The 17978-nt window shown below is 53.1% G+C and overlaps 2 protein-coding genes and 1 long non-coding RNA gene across 4 annotated transcripts in view; 1 reads left to right on the top strand and 2 right to left on the bottom strand.

Annotated features, from left to right (window-relative positions):
* Positions 1-15011, bottom strand: part of CLIC2 (chloride intracellular channel 2) — a 36446-nt gene extending 21435 nt beyond the window's left edge. The window contains exon 1 of one of the 2 annotated variants that reach the window (XM_007506915.3): positions 14877-15011. In XM_007506915.3, the coding sequence (XP_007506977.1) occupies positions 14877-14987 (111 nt within the window). In that variant the 5' untranslated portion in view covers positions 14988-15011. Of the gene's footprint in view, positions 1-13762; positions 14109-14876 lie in introns of those variants that run through there. The other variant, XM_007506916.2, reaches the window with a different exon arrangement.
* Positions 374-3720, bottom strand: LOC100619103 (polyadenylate-binding protein 1-like). The gene has a single exon (XM_056809481.1). It carries the CDS (start codon positions 3189-3191, stop codon positions 891-893), a length of 2301 nt encoding a protein of 766 aa, XP_056665459.1. The 5' UTR covers positions 3192-3720; the 3' UTR covers positions 374-890.
* LOC103103518 (uncharacterized) lies at positions 4145-10672 on the top strand. The gene is made up of 2 exons (XR_474515.2): positions 4145-5341; positions 10415-10672. It is a non-coding gene; the product is annotated as an uncharacterized LOC103103518 (long non-coding RNA).
* Positions 15012-17978: the final 2967 nt, after the last annotated feature.

The following is a 17978-nucleotide window of genomic DNA, read 5'->3' as shown; positions in this document are numbered from 1 at the left end:
CGTAGTGGCCTTAGGGATGCCCGTGATCCAAGCGGCGCCTCCGGCCCCCCTCCCCCTGCAGCCTGTCCCCTCCCAAGCCACGCTCTTCAGAAGCCCCAGAGTCCAAGGCCGCCCCAGCCTGGGCTACACTGGCTTCAGGCTGGGTCCACAGCGCCTTCTCCCAGCTGCCCTTCCTGCCCCCCCCCCCCCCCCCCCCCGCCCTTGACCCCTGGCACACCGCAGCAACTGTCTGGCACCGGTTCTCCCTCCCAGCAGCTCATCTCTCCACCCCCACGCGCGGTCCTGCACCTACCCACACTCAGGTCTGTCCTCCCCCTCCACCCCGGGAGAACTAGGACGGGGAGGGGAAACTGAGCGGGGCTCCCCCTCCCACCACAGTTTAAAGACTTTATTAAAGCACGAATTTGACAATCCAAGCACAGTTCCCTGGCTCAGCTCGGGCTCTGCTAGCTAAAGAGCGGCGCCAGAAGCTCGGAGCTTCTCCGGAGTAAACAACGACAACCTGAAAGAAAGGAACACGTGACACTTTGTACAGTGTTGCCCCCCCCCGCCCCCACCCCCCCCCGTAGAACATGAACTGGTTTTTAGAGTTTTCCCGTTTTGCCGGTTCCCCTCCTCTCTCTCTGTCTCTCTCTGTCTCTCTCTCCCTCTCTCAATGTCTCTCTCTCTTTCTGTCTCTCTCCCCCCCTTCCTCTCCCCCCCCCAAGCAATCGCTCCAGCACTCAGTCAGTCGGTCAGTCAGTCAGTCAGTCGATCAAGCAGTAGCGGAGGCCCAGCCCCGCGCCGCCCGGTACAGAGTCCACAGTCCTCCAGTTCTCCTCGAGTTCACATTTGGCAAAGTTCACAATGCTGGGTTTTCGGCAGGGGAAGCACAGGCTCGGGCTTCCCCCCTAAACGGCTGGCACGTTGGTGGCGGCGGCGCTCTTCACGGCCTTCTGGGCGGCCTCCTTGGCCTGGTGGGCCTGCAGGACCGCCACGGCTTCATCCACCTTGGAGCGCAGGGACTCCGGGGACTCGAGCATGTGCAGGAGCTCCGAGTTGTCGATCTCGAGCAGCATGCCGGTGATCTTGCCGGCCAGGCTCGGGTGCATGGCCTGGATGAGCGGGAACAGCCGCTCCCCCAGCATCTGCTTCTGCTCCTGAGGAGGAGCCGCCGCCAGCATGGAGGCCGTCAGAGGCTCCTGGCCTTGCACGTGCACGGCAGGCTGCTGCACTCTGGCCTGGGGCTGGACGTTGACATGATGCTGCGGGTTGCGAACCCCCGCTGCATACTTGTACTGTGGGCCCATCCGGACACCGGGAGCTCCGGCAGCCCCTGCAGAGGCCCCCAGGGGCGGCCCCAGGGCCTGAGTGGAGCTGTTGACGATGCGCTGGGAGGCCCCCACCCCCCGCGGCAGCTGCGAGGATGTGGGCCGCATGGAGCCGAAGGGTGGCCGAGCGGCTGCTGGGCGGATGGCCCCGGGCAGGTTCTGGAACGGATGAGGCCTGGCGCCCTGCGAGGTCCAGCGAGGACTCGGCCTGAGCGGAGCCATCTGGCTGGCCGGGTAGTAGGCCGGCCGGTTCTGAGTCTGGGGGATGGCGGTCATGAAGTAGCCCGAGGGAGGCTGGTAGGGGTTGAGGACGGGGTTGGGCACGGCCCGGACGCTCGCCATCCTCTGCATGTACTGGTTGGTGAGGTGGGCCTGGCGCTCCTCTTTGCGCTGGGCCAGCGCGATGTACAAGGGCTTGGTGGCCACGATCCTGCCGTTCATCTCCGTGACGGCTTTGGTGGCCTCCTCGGGCGAGGAGAAGCAGACGAAGCCGAAGCCTTTGCTGCGGCCCCCCTCCATCATCACCTTGGCGCTGGTGATGGTGCCGAAGGGGGAGAACTCTTTGCGCAGGCGCTCGTCGTCGATGCCGTCGTCGAGGTTCTTGACGTACAGGTTCACCCCCTGGTAGCGGGTGATCCTGTCCTGCTTCAGCTGCTCGAACTTGCGCTTGAGCTCCGTCTGCCGCTCCCCCTTCTTCTGCGCGCGGCCCACGTAGATCTTCTTGCCGTTCAGCTCCTTGCCGTTCATCTCCTCCACGGCCTTCTGGGCGTCCTCGTGCCTCTCAAAGTTGACAAAGCCGAAGCCCTTGGACGTCCCGCTCTCGTCCGTCATGACTTTGACGCTCAGGGCGGGCCCGAACTTTCCGAAAAGCCTCTTGAGCCGCAGGTCGTCCATGTCCTCCCCAAAGTTCTTGATGTACACGTTGGTGAACTCCTTGGCCCGCGCCCCCAGCTCGGCCTCCCTCTCCTTGCGGGACTTGAAGCGGCCCACGAATACCTTGCGGTCGTTAAGCAGCATCCCGTTCATCTTGTCGATGGCCCTCTCGGCCGCGTCGCGGGTCTCGAAGTGCACGAAGCCGTAGCCCTTGGAGCCGTGCTCGTCGCACACCACCTTGCAGGAGAGGATGTTACCGAAGGCCGAGAAGGTGTCGAAGAGGGCCTTGTTGTCGATGGACTTGTCCAGGTTCTTGATGAAGATGTTGCCCACACCGCTTTTGCGCAGGGACGGGTCCCGCTGGGACCACATGATGCGCACCGGCTTGCCCTTGATCACATCGAAATTCATGGTCTCCAGGGCCCGCTCCGCGTCCGCCGGCTGCTGGAAATTGACGTAGGCGTAGCCCAGGGAGCGCCGGGTGATCATGTCCCTGCAGACACGGATGGAGAGAATGGGCCCGGCCGGGCTGAACTTCTCGTACAGCATCGCCTCGCTCACCTCCGGGTGCAGGTCCCCCACGTACAGCGAGGCTGTGGGGTAGCTCGGCGCGCTCGGGTGCATCTCGCCGCCGCCGCCGCCGCCTCCCCCACACGACGACGAGGAAGACGAGGAGGAGGAGGAGGAGGAGAGCGAGGAGGAGGAGGCGGAGGGCGAGGAGGAGGAGGAGGAGGAGAAGAGCGAGGAGGAGGAGGAGGAGGATGAGGAGAATGAAGAGCCACAGGAGCCTCTGCCACAGCCGCTGTCGCTGCTGCCGCTGCGAGCTTGCCGAGGGAAGAGGGAAGGAACGGGTGGGGGGCTGCAGTCTGGAGTCGCCGCCGCCGGGGGTGGGGGCTGGGCGGGGGGAGAGAAGGAGAGAGGGCGAGCGCGGAGGGACAAAAATCTGCCGCAATCGACTACGGCTCCACGGCGGCGCAGACACACACACACACACACACACGTACACATACACAGACACACACCCAGGGAGGGAGGAGGCAGGCAGGCAGGCAGGCAGGGAGGGAGGCAGAGGCCGCGCCGGGGACTGCTCACTGCCAGGGCTGGGGCCAAGGGAGGTGGCCTTGGTCCTGGCCAAGGGAGGTGGCCTTGGTCCTGGCCACGGGCTGGGCTGGGGCGGGGAAGAAGAGGAGACGCAGGGGTGGGGGTGGGGGGTATTTATTTTTGTTTAGTGGGCTGAGTTTTTACAAAGAGCTTTTTTATTTCTTTTTGTAAATAATGAATGTGTGTTAAGCACTCGACCCGAAGTCAGGTAGATCTGAGTTCAAATTTAGCCTCAGACTAACTGGATGACTCCAGGCAAGCCATTTACCTCGGACAGAATCATTTTCAATTGGGATGATGATGGGACTCATCTCCCAGGGCGAGGATCAAAGGAGAAAACAGTGTCAAACTGCTTAGCACAGTGCTTGGCACATAGAGTACTGTCTAAATATGCTCATTTCCTTCCATTATTTTCTCTCTCCTTTCCTCCCTTCCTCCTTTCCTCCTTCCCTCCCTCCCTTCCTCCTTTCCTCCTTCCCTCCCTCCCTCCCTCCTTCTCTCCCTCCCTCCCTCCCTCCCTCCCTTCCTTCCTTCCTTCCTTCCTTCCTTCCTTCCTTCCTTCCTTCCTTCCTTCCTTCCTTCCCTCCCTCCCGCCCTCTTTTCCTCCCTCCCTCCCTTCCTTCTTTCCTTCCTTCCTCCCTCCTTCCCTCCCTCCCTCAGTCCCTCTCTCCCTCCCTTCCTTCCTTTCTCCCTTCTTCCCTCCCTCCCTCCCTCCCTCCCTTCCTTCCTTCCTTCCTTCCTTCCTTCCTTCCTTCCTTCCTTCCTTCCTTCCTTCCTTCCTCCCTCCCTCCCTCCCTCCCTTCCTTCCTTCCTTCCTTCCTTCCTTCCTTCCTTCCTTCCTTCCATGTGACCCTGAGCAAATCACTTAACCTCTGCCAGCCTCAGTTTGCTTGTCTGTAAAATAACACCTGGGGAAGCTAGATGACAGTGGATGGAGAGCCAGGCCTGGAGGCAGGAGGTCTTGGGTTCAAATTTGACCTCAGACACTTCCCAGCTGTGTGACTCTGGACAAATCACTCAACCTGTCCCAGCCTCAGTTTTCTCATCTGCAGAAAGGGGGAAATAATAGCATCTGAGGAAGCTAGGTTGCTCAGTGGCTAGAGAGCCGGATTTGGAGACAGGAAGTCCTGGATTCAAATTTGACCTCAAACATTTCCTAGCTGTGTGACTCCTGGCCAAGTCACTGAACTGCCATTACCTAGCCCTTACCACTCTTCTGCCCTTATAACTGATGCACAAGATTGATTTTAAGACAGAAAGTAAGGGTTTACAAAGAAAAGAAAAGAACAGCACCTGCTTCTTGGGATTGTTGTGGCATGACCCATTACAGCAGTGTATCAGCAGTGGCCATCATTGTTCTCATCATTATTCCCCTGACGCAAGAGCAGATTTGTGTGCTTGTGCCCCCCACCATCCAACATGCTATGCAAAAAGAAAGAGAGAGAGTCATAGCATATGGGAACTACTCTAGGCTGGCAGGTTTACAGATCTGACACTTCATTATTCAGAATGCCACAGTGTTCCAAGGTTGCTATGGTAGCATGTGCCCATAACTGATTATCTTACAGGCAAAGCTGGGAAAGAATAGGTGTGTTGCCCTTGTCCACGACCCTTCAGAGATGCCATGAGGCCCTCTGATATGGCATCTGCCCACTCTCCAGTGAGAATAGCTGGACAGCTACCAGGTCCAACCAGATGCTGCCCATGGAGCTCTAGGTGGTGGAAGAGATCAAGGGAACAGAGTGATCCTTCTCCTAGTTGTCTATACAAGGTGGCCTCCCAGGCTTTCCGAATCTCTTTCTTGCAGTTTTGGGTGGTGGAAAGGATGATGTGGCTGGGCCCTCAATGGTTTATCCCAGGTGGTCTCAGGGCTTCCCCAAAGGTCATCATGATACCTTGATTGCCTATCCAAGACTGTCTCAGGGCCTCCTTGATGGTTTCCAGGGAGATCAACCAATAACCTATCCACAAAAGCCTCAAGCCGTTCCTGAGAATCTGCCTGCAACTTTGGCTGGGATTGCAAAAAGAAGACCTGGTCTAATGGTCCATCCTAGGAGGTATCATGTCCTCTCAGAGAACCTCCCAGCAGCTTTGGGTAGGGATGGAAGAAACTTTCCTGGTGTCCCAGCCTAGGCGATCTTAGGTCATCCCTGACAGCTTTGGCAGGGGAGATGGATGGGCTTGAGAGGTTCAGCCCTCCTCTGTGCCCTTGGGGTCACTGTGACTGGGGCTATGGAGGGGTTAGACCCCTGCCTTCACCTCCTTACTCTTTAGCTGGTTCCCCCAAGGTTCACTCCAACAGCCTCTTCAAGGGGTGAGTACAGCAGAGCAGGAGCTGGTGGGCCTGAAAGGTTACCCATTCAAACCTTCCTTCCCAGGTGTTTCTCAGGCCCTTGGGGGGGTATAGTTTTTTAAACTTAAATGTTACTTTATATTATCAAACTCTAACAATGAAAATGTTCTGCTCCATCAAAAAAGGGGGCAGAGGGAGTTTATCAAATTCTTATTAGTTCTTCTACAATCCCCCTTCTGAAAACACAGCCTCCTCCATCTCCCTGCCCCCTGCTTCCCCCCATGCCACCTGCTCCCTTTCCCTGTGCTCCCAGGCTCTGCCCCCTGCTCCACACCCCCTCCAGGCTCCCAGGGAAGGAGCCCTCTGGGGTAGAGGACTTGGGTAGAGAACAAGGTGGAGGTTGGGCTGGGAAAGCCTGGCACCCTGGTCTAGACCCCCTGCCTCCAGCTTCCTCCTCCAGGGGGCCCTCCTCTGTCTCTAGCTTCCACCACACTCAAGGTAGGGAGGAGGCAGGGGCAGAGAGCCTGCCTGCCTGCCTGCCTGCCAGCCCTGAGGTAGCAAGCCCAGGATGTGGGCAGTCTCTGGTCTGGCCTACACCTGGCACAGGCTTGACTGCAGTCAGGGACAGAAAGGCCATTCTTTCTGAGTATGTCAGAAGAGCCTGCCATGAGGGAGGGTCCAGATCTGGGTACTCTGGCAGCAACTAGCTGATTTTCCTGGGCAACAAAAAGGAAGGGAATCTTCTCAGACCAGAACAAGCCAGCTGGTTACCCTGACAATGGATCAGGAATTCTTAAGATGGGAGCAGGGTGACCTAGGAAGGCAGGCAGGACCAGGATGTCCAAAGGGGACCATCAGTTCAGCTTCGAGGACATCTACTTGTCTGTATTTACAGACTCTAAAATGAGAGAAGCTAAGGCAGAAAAGAGAGAGGAGGGGGGCTGCCTGCATCCAGAATTTCTTTGCTCCTTTGGTGGGGGCTCTTCACAAAGCCAGTCATAAAGAAAAGAGCAGAACCAGCCCAGTGCAGGTTTCAGTATCAAAGAGCAGAGAAAATGGGCACCATGGTCAACCACCAGATACTGGTTTTACGGCAGCATCTCTGGCTCACACCAGTCACATGACTAAGAACTGACACTAAGAACTAAGCTACCCCTCCTATCCCAGATTAGAAAAATGAGTGGCAAATCTCCTTCAAATGAGAATTCAATAAAGAATGTTATAACAACTAAGAAGAACTAAGGGATTCAAAGTCCAAATGAAAGCATCAGTAGATGGGCTCTCTAATTGGCTAGCAAGTACCATTTTGGGTGTCCATTTTTTGTAAAGGATCAATGCCATTGCTGGGAGATGTCTTGAGCTGTGTGTGAATTGGACTTGAGTGAAGCAGAGATGCACAAAGCCCTCAACCTCACTTTCTCTCTTTCAGTCATTTGAGTCCAGTGATCAGACAAAAGTCAGGAGGACTGGTCATGGCCTGGGATGCAGTGGATGGCCTTGGTGTCTCCCATCTCTGACTAAGCTCTGAGCACTTCACAACACCTGCTTCAGCCATCTTCATAGCCCCTTGGAACAAATTGTTCTCATCCATCCATTCTGCTGGTGGGGAGGCTTTGCATGATGGAGGCAGATACCCTCCTAACTCACAGATGGCTTTGAAGCCTGGCAGTTACCCTCAGCCTGGTTTAGCCCTCCTGCTGAGAGGGTTTATGCTACAGCTTCTTCTACAGCAGGTGAGAGCTGAGTGCCCCGTGGGGTGTTCAAGGAGCACTGGCTTTTCGAGGGCTTGCCAGGCCCTTTTCAGAGCTGCTCATCCACCTTTGGCTAATACATGCATGAAGGAATTAAAGAAGGGCAAATTTCTGCTTTCTTGAAATTGGAGCTCAGTTCTTAGTCATGTTTTCAGTTGGGTTTTCACTATCAATTCAGATTGCACGTGCCTAAACTAAGTTCCTAGTCTTCTCGCCCCCCTCTGCTGACCTTCTGAGGTCTGGGAAGAGATGAGAGTCACCCCTCCAGGCTGCAGGGGACAGAGCTCTCTGGGATATGGAATTTGGGCATTTGACTGCTCCAAGGTCTTGTTTGTTTGAGGTGGAAAACCTTGGTACCCTGGCTTATATATCCCAACTCTTTGGATGTTACTGTCCTCCTCTTCTGTCACACTCAAATTAATTTTTGCTGAGGCAGCTGCCAGACCCAGAGTCAGTGACACCCACCTCTACCCAGTGCAACAGCAAGGTCCTCTTTCATAGAACATCCCAAACGAGGACGAGATGAAGTCTTGGGGTGGAGAGAGTTGAGGAAAAGGCTACAGAAACTACTGAAAAAATTCTAGTCCAAATCAAGAGAAGAATTCAGATATTTACTTAGGGCTATTAAAGAGAATGGGGTGTCTCTCTCTCAACCACTGCCACAGACTCCTCCCACTTTCTCAGATGTGGTCAGCTTCTCCTCCTTCAAGAGGCAACCCTGAAAAATGTGCAGCAGAACCCAAGGAAACCAGACCAATTGTGCTGGTTCCTCTCTGACCGAAGCCTCTATCTGGTCCTCCGAGGCAAAGAAATGTCTCTAAGGACCACTAATTCAGAACCTTCCAGTCTCCGTTGTCTTTCCCTTTGAGTCATCACATCCTTCCTTTCCTTCCTCTTTGCCAAAGCTTTCAGGGCTGCCTCAAGCTTTCTTCCAGGCTATTCCCACCCTTCTCGCCTTCTCTGGGGAGCTTTTGTTCCTGGCCTTCCTCGTACTAGGAAGTGCCTCCTCTATCGTTCTGGGTCTCTCACCTCCTTCCATTTTCATAGATGGGAGGTACTGAAAGACTAGACTACAGCAGCTCTTGAAGAATACTTTTTAAGTCACAGAAGGGCTTTGCTCTACATGTTGGCAAACTCATCGCTCCTTGGGGTGTCGAAGAAACCCTGGCCTCTGATTCTTCATGTGGGAGTTCAGAAGCTCCCTGGAGTCAGAGAGAACTGTGACCTTGGACGCTTCCCCACTTTGGGTGGGTGTATCCTTTAGATAGAGAAGCCTTCCTAACAAGAGTTCTGAGAGGTCATTCGATCCAATCTCCTCATTTTACAGGTGGAACAGGGAGAGATCTTCGAGTCTGTCGGTTCTTATTGAGCAGGCTGCCCTCTATCATCTTCCATATCATTTCCACTCTTTTTACTTACATCCCAAATCCAGGCTGTTGTCAACTCTTCTAGTTCATTTTGAACCTCTCCTAAATGGCCCCTTCCCTCCTCAGCAGCCCCCAGGACCGGCCCTCACTGCCCCCCCCCCCCAGGCTAGTGCCAATGGCTGCTGGGGGCGGGGCTCAGGTCTGACTACACCATCCAGTGGCTCTCTGTCACCTTCAGTCTCAAAGCTCCAAACTTGTTTGGCTTCTCGAGCCCTGTTCCCTCTGCTTTGCAGCAGTCTGCTTACACATTACACCAGGGACGATGTTCTCCCTACTTATTACTTCTAGTCGCTGGAACTCTCGTCGCCTCACCTCTGCCGCCAGGCTTCCCTGGCTTCCTCAAATTTCACTTTCAAGTCGATAAACCTTTTGAAAGGGTCTCCAGCAGGCCCCTGGGGGCCAAAAGAAAGATAAAAGCCCAGCCGGCCGCCGGCTACAATCTAATGAGGGAGATAATGAGCAAACAGATAAGCACAACTTAAGCACCAGATAAGATCTAGAGGAGCTAATTGACCGAGAGAAAGCTTGAGACTTGGATTAAGCCGCTAAGAAGCCCAGTAGGTGTACCAGAGGAGGGAGAGCATTCCAGGCATGGGGGACGACCAGAGAGACCCCCAGAGCCCAGAGATGGAGGATCCTTGTTTTCGCAAGAGCCACGAGGTCAGCTTTACTGGGTCAAAGAGGACATGTGGGAGAATAAGGTGGAAAGAGACCGGAAAGGGAGGAGGGGGCTGTTCCGAAGGGCCTCAAATGCCACGCAGAGGGTTTCTATTGCATCGTGGAGGCTAGAGATCTCTCTGCAGAAAGCCTTTCTTGCTCCCTCTCCTCCCCAACACAGTGCCTTCCCTCTCAGATGATCTGCAGCTTATCCTGCCCCTAGCTTGTGTGTACGTGTTTGCCATTACATTGTGAGCCCACTGAGAAGAGAGCCTTTTTGGCCTTTCTCTGCACCAGTAGCAACTAGCACAGTGCCCAGTACGTGCCTCATAAATGCTTGTTGACTGACTGGTCTGACCCCTCTTTGGACAGCAGAGAACACCGATCATAGGAGATTTAGACTGGAAGGGGAAACTCCCTCCTTTTACAAATAGGAAAAGTTGGGCTGCTAGAGGGAAAGTAACTTACCTAAGATCACAGAGGGAATAGGCCCTTCCAGCTTTCATCTTCCCTTTTCACGTGAGATTCTAAACAGGTTGTCTGATCTTTAGACAACTCCACTCCATTTCTATGGAGGGGACAGACTAGTCCTTTTGTCCTCCATGAACCAGAATCTCTCCCTAGACGGGACAGAGTGTCCTTTCCCTTTGGTTGCCTCTACACACACACACACACACACACACACACACACACACACACACACACACATTGGTGGGGTGGAGAGAGGAGGAAGGGAGAGAGGAACCTTATCTGTCTTTGGCAGCAGGCTTTCTTTTGTGATGCCTGGATAGGGAAGTCAGGCAAAGCAGACAGTGGGTCCATCTTGAACTGGAGTGAGTGAAAGGAGCCCTAACACAGGAAGTGGGGGAGGGAATCTGACATTGGACATAACAGGAAGGGAGGGCACCCCTTGGGCACAAAAGAATGCTCAAAGAGGGGAGTGGGAAGGAGGGAGAACCTTGCCAAGTTTTCTGGGAAAAACCAATTTCTTTTTTTCTTTAGATGATGTGCTGATTTAAAGGGAGGACAAATTCTCAACCTGATTAGTGGGCAGCATGCTTGAAAAAAATCGTCACCTCTACCACACTAAATCTAGTAGGAAGCAGATATCTGGACCCTGGAAATCACGAGCCCGTGACTGCTCTTCTTTGGAGATGATATTACTACAAAAACCCTCAGATGGCTTAAAAAGAAATGTAGAGACAAGAGAGACTCCCGGCCCTGTAACCCACCTTGGCTAAAATGGATTCAGTTTGAAAAGCTTTATGAAACCCCTACTATTTGAGCTAATTCCTGGGCTATTTCCCCAGATCATGACATTGCACATAACCAAGGTATAGAGGGGGCTGCTCATCTGATTACAAACTCCCATGGAAATGTATAAAACAGCCAGATCTTGGCCTTTGGGTGCCTGGGAGTTATAGAGAACCAATAGAGTCTGGGCAGCAGAAGCTGGCTAGAGAACAAAGAAAGGAGCTGGGGGTCCTCAGGTAAATCACTCTATTGACTGGGCTTCAGTTTCCTTCTCTTGAAAATTGGGGTGGTCCTATAAGCACCAGCTTCTTCAGATTGTTGCAAAGGGTCAAATGAGATAATGTTGGTAAGGCACACTGCAGGCCTGTGCCCATTTTACAGAGGAATTAAATGATTTGCAATTTGAGGGTCTAGGGAAGGATTTTCTTTAAAGGCTAAAGGCAAGGGTAATATTTAAATTGGTAAATATTTAACAACCAGATCTGCAAAACAGGGCACACTCAGAGAAATTTCATCTGCATTATTAACACTTTCTCCATCACTTTCTAAAGTCTAGGCAGTCAACATAATGAGAAACTAAGCCCTGAAAATTGGACAGTCAGCTCTTGGGAGACTGTATAAGTAGACTGACTGGAGATCTGAGTATGTTTACAGGTAGAAGAGAATGATCCAGTGGAAAGGGAGCGACTGAATATGAAAGACAGAACAGGAATGAAGGCCATTTGGAGGCAGGAATCATGACGGAAGTGAAGAGTCCTAGCCAGGTCATCCATCTACTGGAACCGGGAGAGTGAGTGAAGAAACTGAGTCTGTTGACCCTGAAGAAGAATCAGGGGATGATGGGCCTTCTTATCTTTGGCCCCAGAGGGAAGAACTACCTAGTACCAACACATGGAAGGTGCCAAGATGTAATTGAAGGGAAGGTGGGGGAAGATTTCAGGTGCACATGGCACCTAGAGCTTTCTAACTGGAGTGCAATGGTCTGTCTTTGTGAGGTAGTGAACTCTTCATGAATGGAAGAATCCCAGAAGTTTCCTGTGACCAGCACCAGCTGTTTTCAACAAACAAATCTCTATTCCTTCCCAAGGCAAATATGTTAGCCTCTTGAGCCAGAAGGAAATCTGTTAGCCTCAGAAGACAGTGAAGAACACGAAAAGTTCCGGGTGTGCCTTCAACCCACCAATCAGCAAACTTTTACTAAGCCCTTGGTGCCAGGCACTGAGCTTGATGGTGGGGGCAGTGGCTCCCAAGCTACCTCAGCTATTGCCAAAAATAGGAGGGAGCTCATAGACAGGCAGGCAGGCAGCTCATTTGTTCCGTTGTTTTGGCCATCGCAGAATTTGTGTTGCTATGGTATCCCTCTGCCTTGCAGGTCGGGAATGGCTTGGGTACTCACTTCAAGGGCTCCTTACACAGCTATCTGGGTAATGCCTTGAGGTTGGCCCGTGCCTGGTCCCTCTCATCCACCTCATGGCTCGGGTTCTTAACAACAGCACCAGGAAGTGGTCAGACCTGGTAGGAAGCTTGGAGACCCTGCAATTATTGTTGTCAGTGGAATACTCTTCCTCAAGACCGGGAGGTGGGGACAATGGGAGGTCTCATTGGGTCCCAGCAATGTGGCACAGGGATGGAGTGCCGGGCTGCCGGGTTTGACGTGCTCATGAGCCTGGGTAAGTAAGTCACTTCGCCTCCGAGTCTTGGATGGGGGCGACAACAGCACCTATCCCACGGGAATAGGAGTCAAAGCAGAAGGCGCTGGTTAAGTGCCAGCTATTATTGGCGGTCCCATACTACGGAGGAAGAACCCAGGGGCTGGAGGACCGAAGGGACTTGCTCAGAATCGCCCAGTGCTCTCTGTCTTCTGCCCCAATGTCCTGGTCTTGGGTGACTTAAGTTGAACAAAGCAGAATGGCAGAAATGAGCTGGGGAAGAAGGGGAGGCATTGGGAAGGCCAGGGATCGGATCTGATTGCTTCATTATCCAGCGAGTTGAGAAACCCAATGCCTGCCTGCCTGTCAGGGTACTGAGCCCTGAGGGGTTTTCCAAAGGGCTTTTCTAAGAAGTTAAGTCACACAAAGGAAACTCCAAGATTGAGCCAAAAGTGGAAGTAGGCTCTTTCTGAACGGGTCCAGGCTCTTTTCGGCCCTCTCTGCCACTGGCAGCCCAGCCCCCACCCTACCCCATCCCCACCTTTTCCTTCCTTCTGGCCCCTACCTACTCTGCCTGAACAAACCTTACACCTCAATATGCCACATGAAGAGGCTGAGGTTTAGGGAAATGGAGGCACTCATCCAGGGTCAGGCTGACTGGGAGGATGGAGGAGAGGGGCTGAACTCAGCTGCTTAGTCTTCGAATTCGTGCCATCCCCATCAGGGTGCCACCTGTCTCTCCCTTGGACACTGTAGCCTCCCTAGATGGTAATAACAAGGGAGATACGCAGAACAGCTTAAAGTTTTCAACTTCTGTTCGACTTAGATGATCCTATCTCACCACGAGTGCTGTGGAAAGTGGCTGCTTCAGACATTTGATCCCTCTTAGCCCAGGGAGGCTGCTAGGAGGAGCCACAGTGCACAGAACCGGGGCCTGGAGTCACACCAGCCGAGCCCAGTTCAGATGTAGCCTCAGACACTCAGTAACTGTGGAATCCTGGGCAAGTCATTTCCCTGCTGCCTGTCTCAGTTTCCTTCTCTGTAAAATGAGGATCACAGTAGGCCCCTTACTCCCAGGGTTGTTGGGAGGAGCAAAGGAAAGTGCTTCCTTAGCCCAGTGCCTGGTGCATAGTAGGTAGGTATAAATGTGTGTTTCTTTCCTTCCTTCCTATTTTACCGATGAGGAAATGGAAGCTCAGGGGGGAAGTAGCTTGCCTATCATGATCAAGAGGGCCAAAATGTGAACCTCGGTCCAGCCCAAGCCTTGATCATTCTTGCTGCCTTGGAGTGAAGACAAATTACCCAGTCCAAGAAGGAGTATTGCTTGAGAACTGTCCATCTTCCCCATGGAAAGATGGCTTCCCGATGCCCCCCGCCAATATTTCTCCTTCCACCACCCCACCCCGCCCCACCCTCACTCTGGAAGCTGGCCACCAGGCAAACTCACCCTCACAAACAGCTCGATCTCGGGCTCCTGTTTGGCGGTGGGCCCCCAGTCTGCCATCTTATCTCGCCTTCTGCACTGCCAGCTGTGTGCAGCCCCCACCCCGCCCCCAGCCCCAGCCCAGAACCCCAGTCCGGTGCGGCTCGGCAGCCTTCTTCTCCCGGGCTGGAGCTAGAACTCGGGCCGGCCCTTTTTTATCTAGATCTGGGCTGACTGAACTTGAAACACTTGGGGGAAGTTCTTGAATTCATTTTGCTTCTTCCTGTTGACTTTAAAGTTTGGAATCGAGGAGGGGCAAAAGGGGGCGTGCACGGTGGGAGGGAGTGGTTGGTTGTTCCTAACCCAGAGACCTCTGAGCTGTGACTCAGCATCGGAGAACACACACACACACACACACACACACACACACACACACACACGCGCGCGCGCGCGCGCGCACAGCCCTCTAGGCAGCGCTGCATTTATCTGTCAAGTGGGCCAAACGCTATCCAGAAGCCCCCCTCGGAGGCCCGGGCTCCAAGCCCAGAAAAGGGCCTCTCCGTTCTGTTCCTATAACCTGACATCACCCAAAAGCCTTTACAGGAAACAGGCTCCGAAGGAGGGCCTGCCCTGCAGAGGAAACAATGGCCCCCTCTCCTTCCCCACTCAGCCTCTTCAGCATCCAACAGTCGTCATTAGCCAGGTGCTGGGGGAGGGCTTGCCAGCGCCACTTCTCTCCCAACGCTCCCCCATTCAGATTTGACTGAGTGGCCAAGAGGGATCAGAGAAAAGTCCGCCAGCTTGAAGGCCCAGAGCAGCGTTCAAATCCTGCTTCTGGCCTGTCCTAGTTCTGGCTTTGGACAAGTCGCTGCACTACATGCACAGAATGGAGGCTGCAGGGTGCCCAGCACTTGATTTGGGATCAGGAAGACCTGAGTTGAAATCTCGCCTTAGAATCTCAGCACTCTGTACTAAGCCTTCTGCATCTGTAAAATGGGAATAATGACATCACCTGTGTCGCGGAGCCGTTGGGAGGGTTAAATGCGGATAAGCACCCTATAAGTCTTGGTTACTAGCCCACATTTATGGGGCACCTCCTATGTGCCAGACACTGTGCTAAGCGCCTTACCCATATTACCTCATTTGGTCCTCGCAGCAATCCTGGGAAGTGAGTGCCGTTAGAATCCCCATTCAACAGAGGAGGAAACGGAAGTAGGGACTTGCCCAGGGTCACACAGCGAGTAAGCATCTGAGGTCAAGTTTGAACTCAGGTCTTCCTAACTCCGGCTGAGCGCTCTTCTTTCCGTTCAGTTCAGTGGTGCGGTAGGCAAAGAACATTTCTTGCGTCCCGGAAGGTTGGGGCTAAAAATAGGTAAAATAGTGGCTCCATCGACCTGTCCGCCTCCACGTCTGTCTCCTCACAGTGGGGGATGCGTTCCTAGATCTCCCGTGGACGCCGGAGCCTGAGGATGCAGTCCAGCACTTGTCCCTTAGCCTGCCGTGACAGGGGCCAACCACACCCCTGCCCCGGGAGCTTGGGGGACTGGGTTGGGGCGAAGGCACTTCCAGAACTGCAATCAACAGAACGCCAGCGGAAGCTTTGCTTGAAGGTGTGGATCTGGAGCCACCGGGAGGTGGATGAGCCGTGCGTGCACTGGGCTGGCTGACTCGGTGTACTCTTGCTGCACAATTTGAAACTCATGAACCGTTGGGGGTCTCATTTTCTGACATTTTTGAAAATTCCCCCCCCCCCCCCCCCCCCCGCTCAGTGTGGATCAGCAGGGGTGTGTGTGTGTGTGTCCACAGTCTGCCAAACATAGACTAGAGAACCCTTTTGGCTTTAAAGCTGTGCGTCCCCCTCCCCCCAGGAGCTAAAGGAAAGAGCTCAATTCTCAGTGCCAGAAATGCTTGCACATTAAACAGTCACCATGTGCTCTGGGATGTAGCCATTGTCTTCCTTTTCCCCTTTGCCTTCTTTCCTTCCTTCCCTCCTCCCTCCCTCCCCAAACCCTTTAATTTGTGTATTAGAATCATTCTAAATATCAGCGAGGGTTAGGGAGCCAGCGCTAAATAACTTGTCCAGGATCACACAGCCCGGAACTGTCCAAGGCCCGATTTGAATCTAGGACCTCCTGCCTCCAGACCTGGCTCTCTATCCACTGAGCCACCCAGCTGCCCCATGTAGATTCTTTTAAACATGAACAAAATGTTGACTCTTGAATTCTCCTACATATTTCCAGTCCACAAAAGACCTCCTCCCTTTCCCCATCCCAGATAACCATACAAGGTTTCCCAGGAAAACATCCATATACCAAGCCATTCCCCAAAGGAGGAGAATGCTTGTGCACCCCCCTGAATTTTGTTTTGCTTAGAAAGAAGCCCTTCTGGGGGCAGCTGGGTTGCTCAGTGGATGGAGAGCCAGGCCTAGAGAAGGAGGTCCTGGGTTCCAATCTGGCTTCAGACACTTCCCAGCCGTGTGACCCTGGGCAAGTCACTTAACCCCCATTGCCTAGCCCTTACCGCTCTTCTGCCTTGGAGTCAATACACACTCCAAGGCAGAAGGTAAGGGTAAGAAAGACAGAAAGAAAAAGAAAGAAAGAAAGAAAGAAAGAAAGAAAGAAAGAAAGAAAGAAAGAAAGAAAGAAAGAAAGAAAGAAAGAAATAAAGAAAGAAAGAAAGAAAGAAAGAAAGAAAGAAAGAAAGAAAGAAAGAAAGAGAAAAAGAAAGAAAGAAAGAAAGAAAGAAAGAAAGAAAGAAAGAAAGAAAGAAGCCCTTCTTAGCATGCCCTCACTCTAATCATAAAAAAGGGGAAAGGGCCTGTTTGTCCCAAAACATTTACAGCAGCTTATTTTGTGACGGTAAAGAACTGGAAACTGAGGGGATATCCATCACCTGAGTCAGAGGTTCATACCAATCAGTGGGTAAAGCTCTGGCAAAACCTTGCAGTCCTAAAATGGAACAAAATAGTGGCATCAGTTTGAGGCAGGGGTCGAATGCCACCACCATTCCTTGCCATACCTGCTTCCGCAGCAAGGCTTAGCTGCTCAGCCCCAGTGTGAGGTTTGTGGCTAACACCAGAGGGAAAGGCAGAGCACAGACAAGCCTCTGGGATGCCCAGAGTCTGGACCACAGCAGGATACAGGACTGGGCAAGGAGTAGTGTTGGAGATCCCATCAACGCACCAGCATTGGAGCCAGTTCGGTGGGTGGAGAGGCAGTGATAAGAAGAGGGTAGTCCCTAACTTTTTGCCCTCGGGGCTTTGATAGAAGGGGGATGAGAAGAAAGGCATGTGCTTCTCCACAATGTCTACTGTCCCTTTACTAGAGACTCGGGACCCAGATAAACAATGAGCCTAAAGAGATCCAACGGTAAAGTTGCCCGTGTTAAGTTCCTGCGTGCCTGGCTTGGGTTTTTTGAAGAATTTGAGCTGTTGCTTCATTGTTGGGTCTCTAAGCTGAACAGCGTGTATTATACTATGCTGGAAGAAATGGTGAATGGGATGATGGTGCTCCTGAGAGTTTTCATTTGGAGATGCCCATTCAGTTAATACATCGCTCCCTGCTCCTAAGAGATCTGGGCAATTTTCTTGAAATATGATGTCCGTGCTATTTTTCTAGTTGTCATTTGTGTGATTTTCATGCTGCTCTCCCCTTGTCACCCTATCCCTCCTCAGAAGTCTTATTTTCTACCTCCCTAATTGCAGCCCTTCTAAGGGTCCCTCTCTGGTCCCCTCCCCTTATCCTCCTAGTTCTTAATCTGTCCACTCTTCTATGAGCCCCTCCATTATTCCTTTACATTGCCATCCTTTTTCTTAATATAAACTCCCTTCTAAGTGTTTCTCCCTTATCCTAGCCCAGTAATGGTGAACCTTTTAGAGTCAAAGTGCTAGGCCACCTCCCCAGAGACTGCATACCATCCATGCCCTGCACATCCCTTACCCCACACAGGGTAGGGAGAAAGCTCTCCCATTGGGCTGCTGGGTGGAGGGGTGGGTGAAGTGAGGAATGTCCTCAATGAGTGTAGAGAGGGTTGAGGGGAGTGACCCAAACGTTCCTCTCCCCATCAGCTCTGCCTCCTGTGAACTCCCCCCTTATTCCCTGTGCACTCCCATTGGCTGCTGGGCAGTGGAGTGGGGGGATGTAAAAAATGTTCTCAGGCCCAGTGGAGTGGGAGGGGGGAGCAGCTCTGTCTGAATCCTTCTGCCTTTCTAGTGACAAACTCTGGGGTGAGGGAACCAGCC

This window comes from Monodelphis domestica, chromosome X (genome assembly GCF_027887165.1).
Source record: "Monodelphis domestica isolate mMonDom1 chromosome X, mMonDom1.pri, whole genome shotgun sequence".
NCBI lineage: Eukaryota > Metazoa > Chordata > Mammalia > Didelphimorphia > Didelphidae > Monodelphis > Monodelphis domestica.
Note: the sequence above shows the minus strand (reverse complement) of the source record. Positions and strands in the feature narration are given on the sequence as shown.

Bases quoted from the DNA above. Each gene is read 5' to 3' on its own strand.
- LOC100619103 (XM_056809481.1), bottom strand. From the start codon at position 3,191: ATGTGTACGTGTGTGTGTGTGTGTGTGTGTCTGCGCCGCCGTGGAGCC.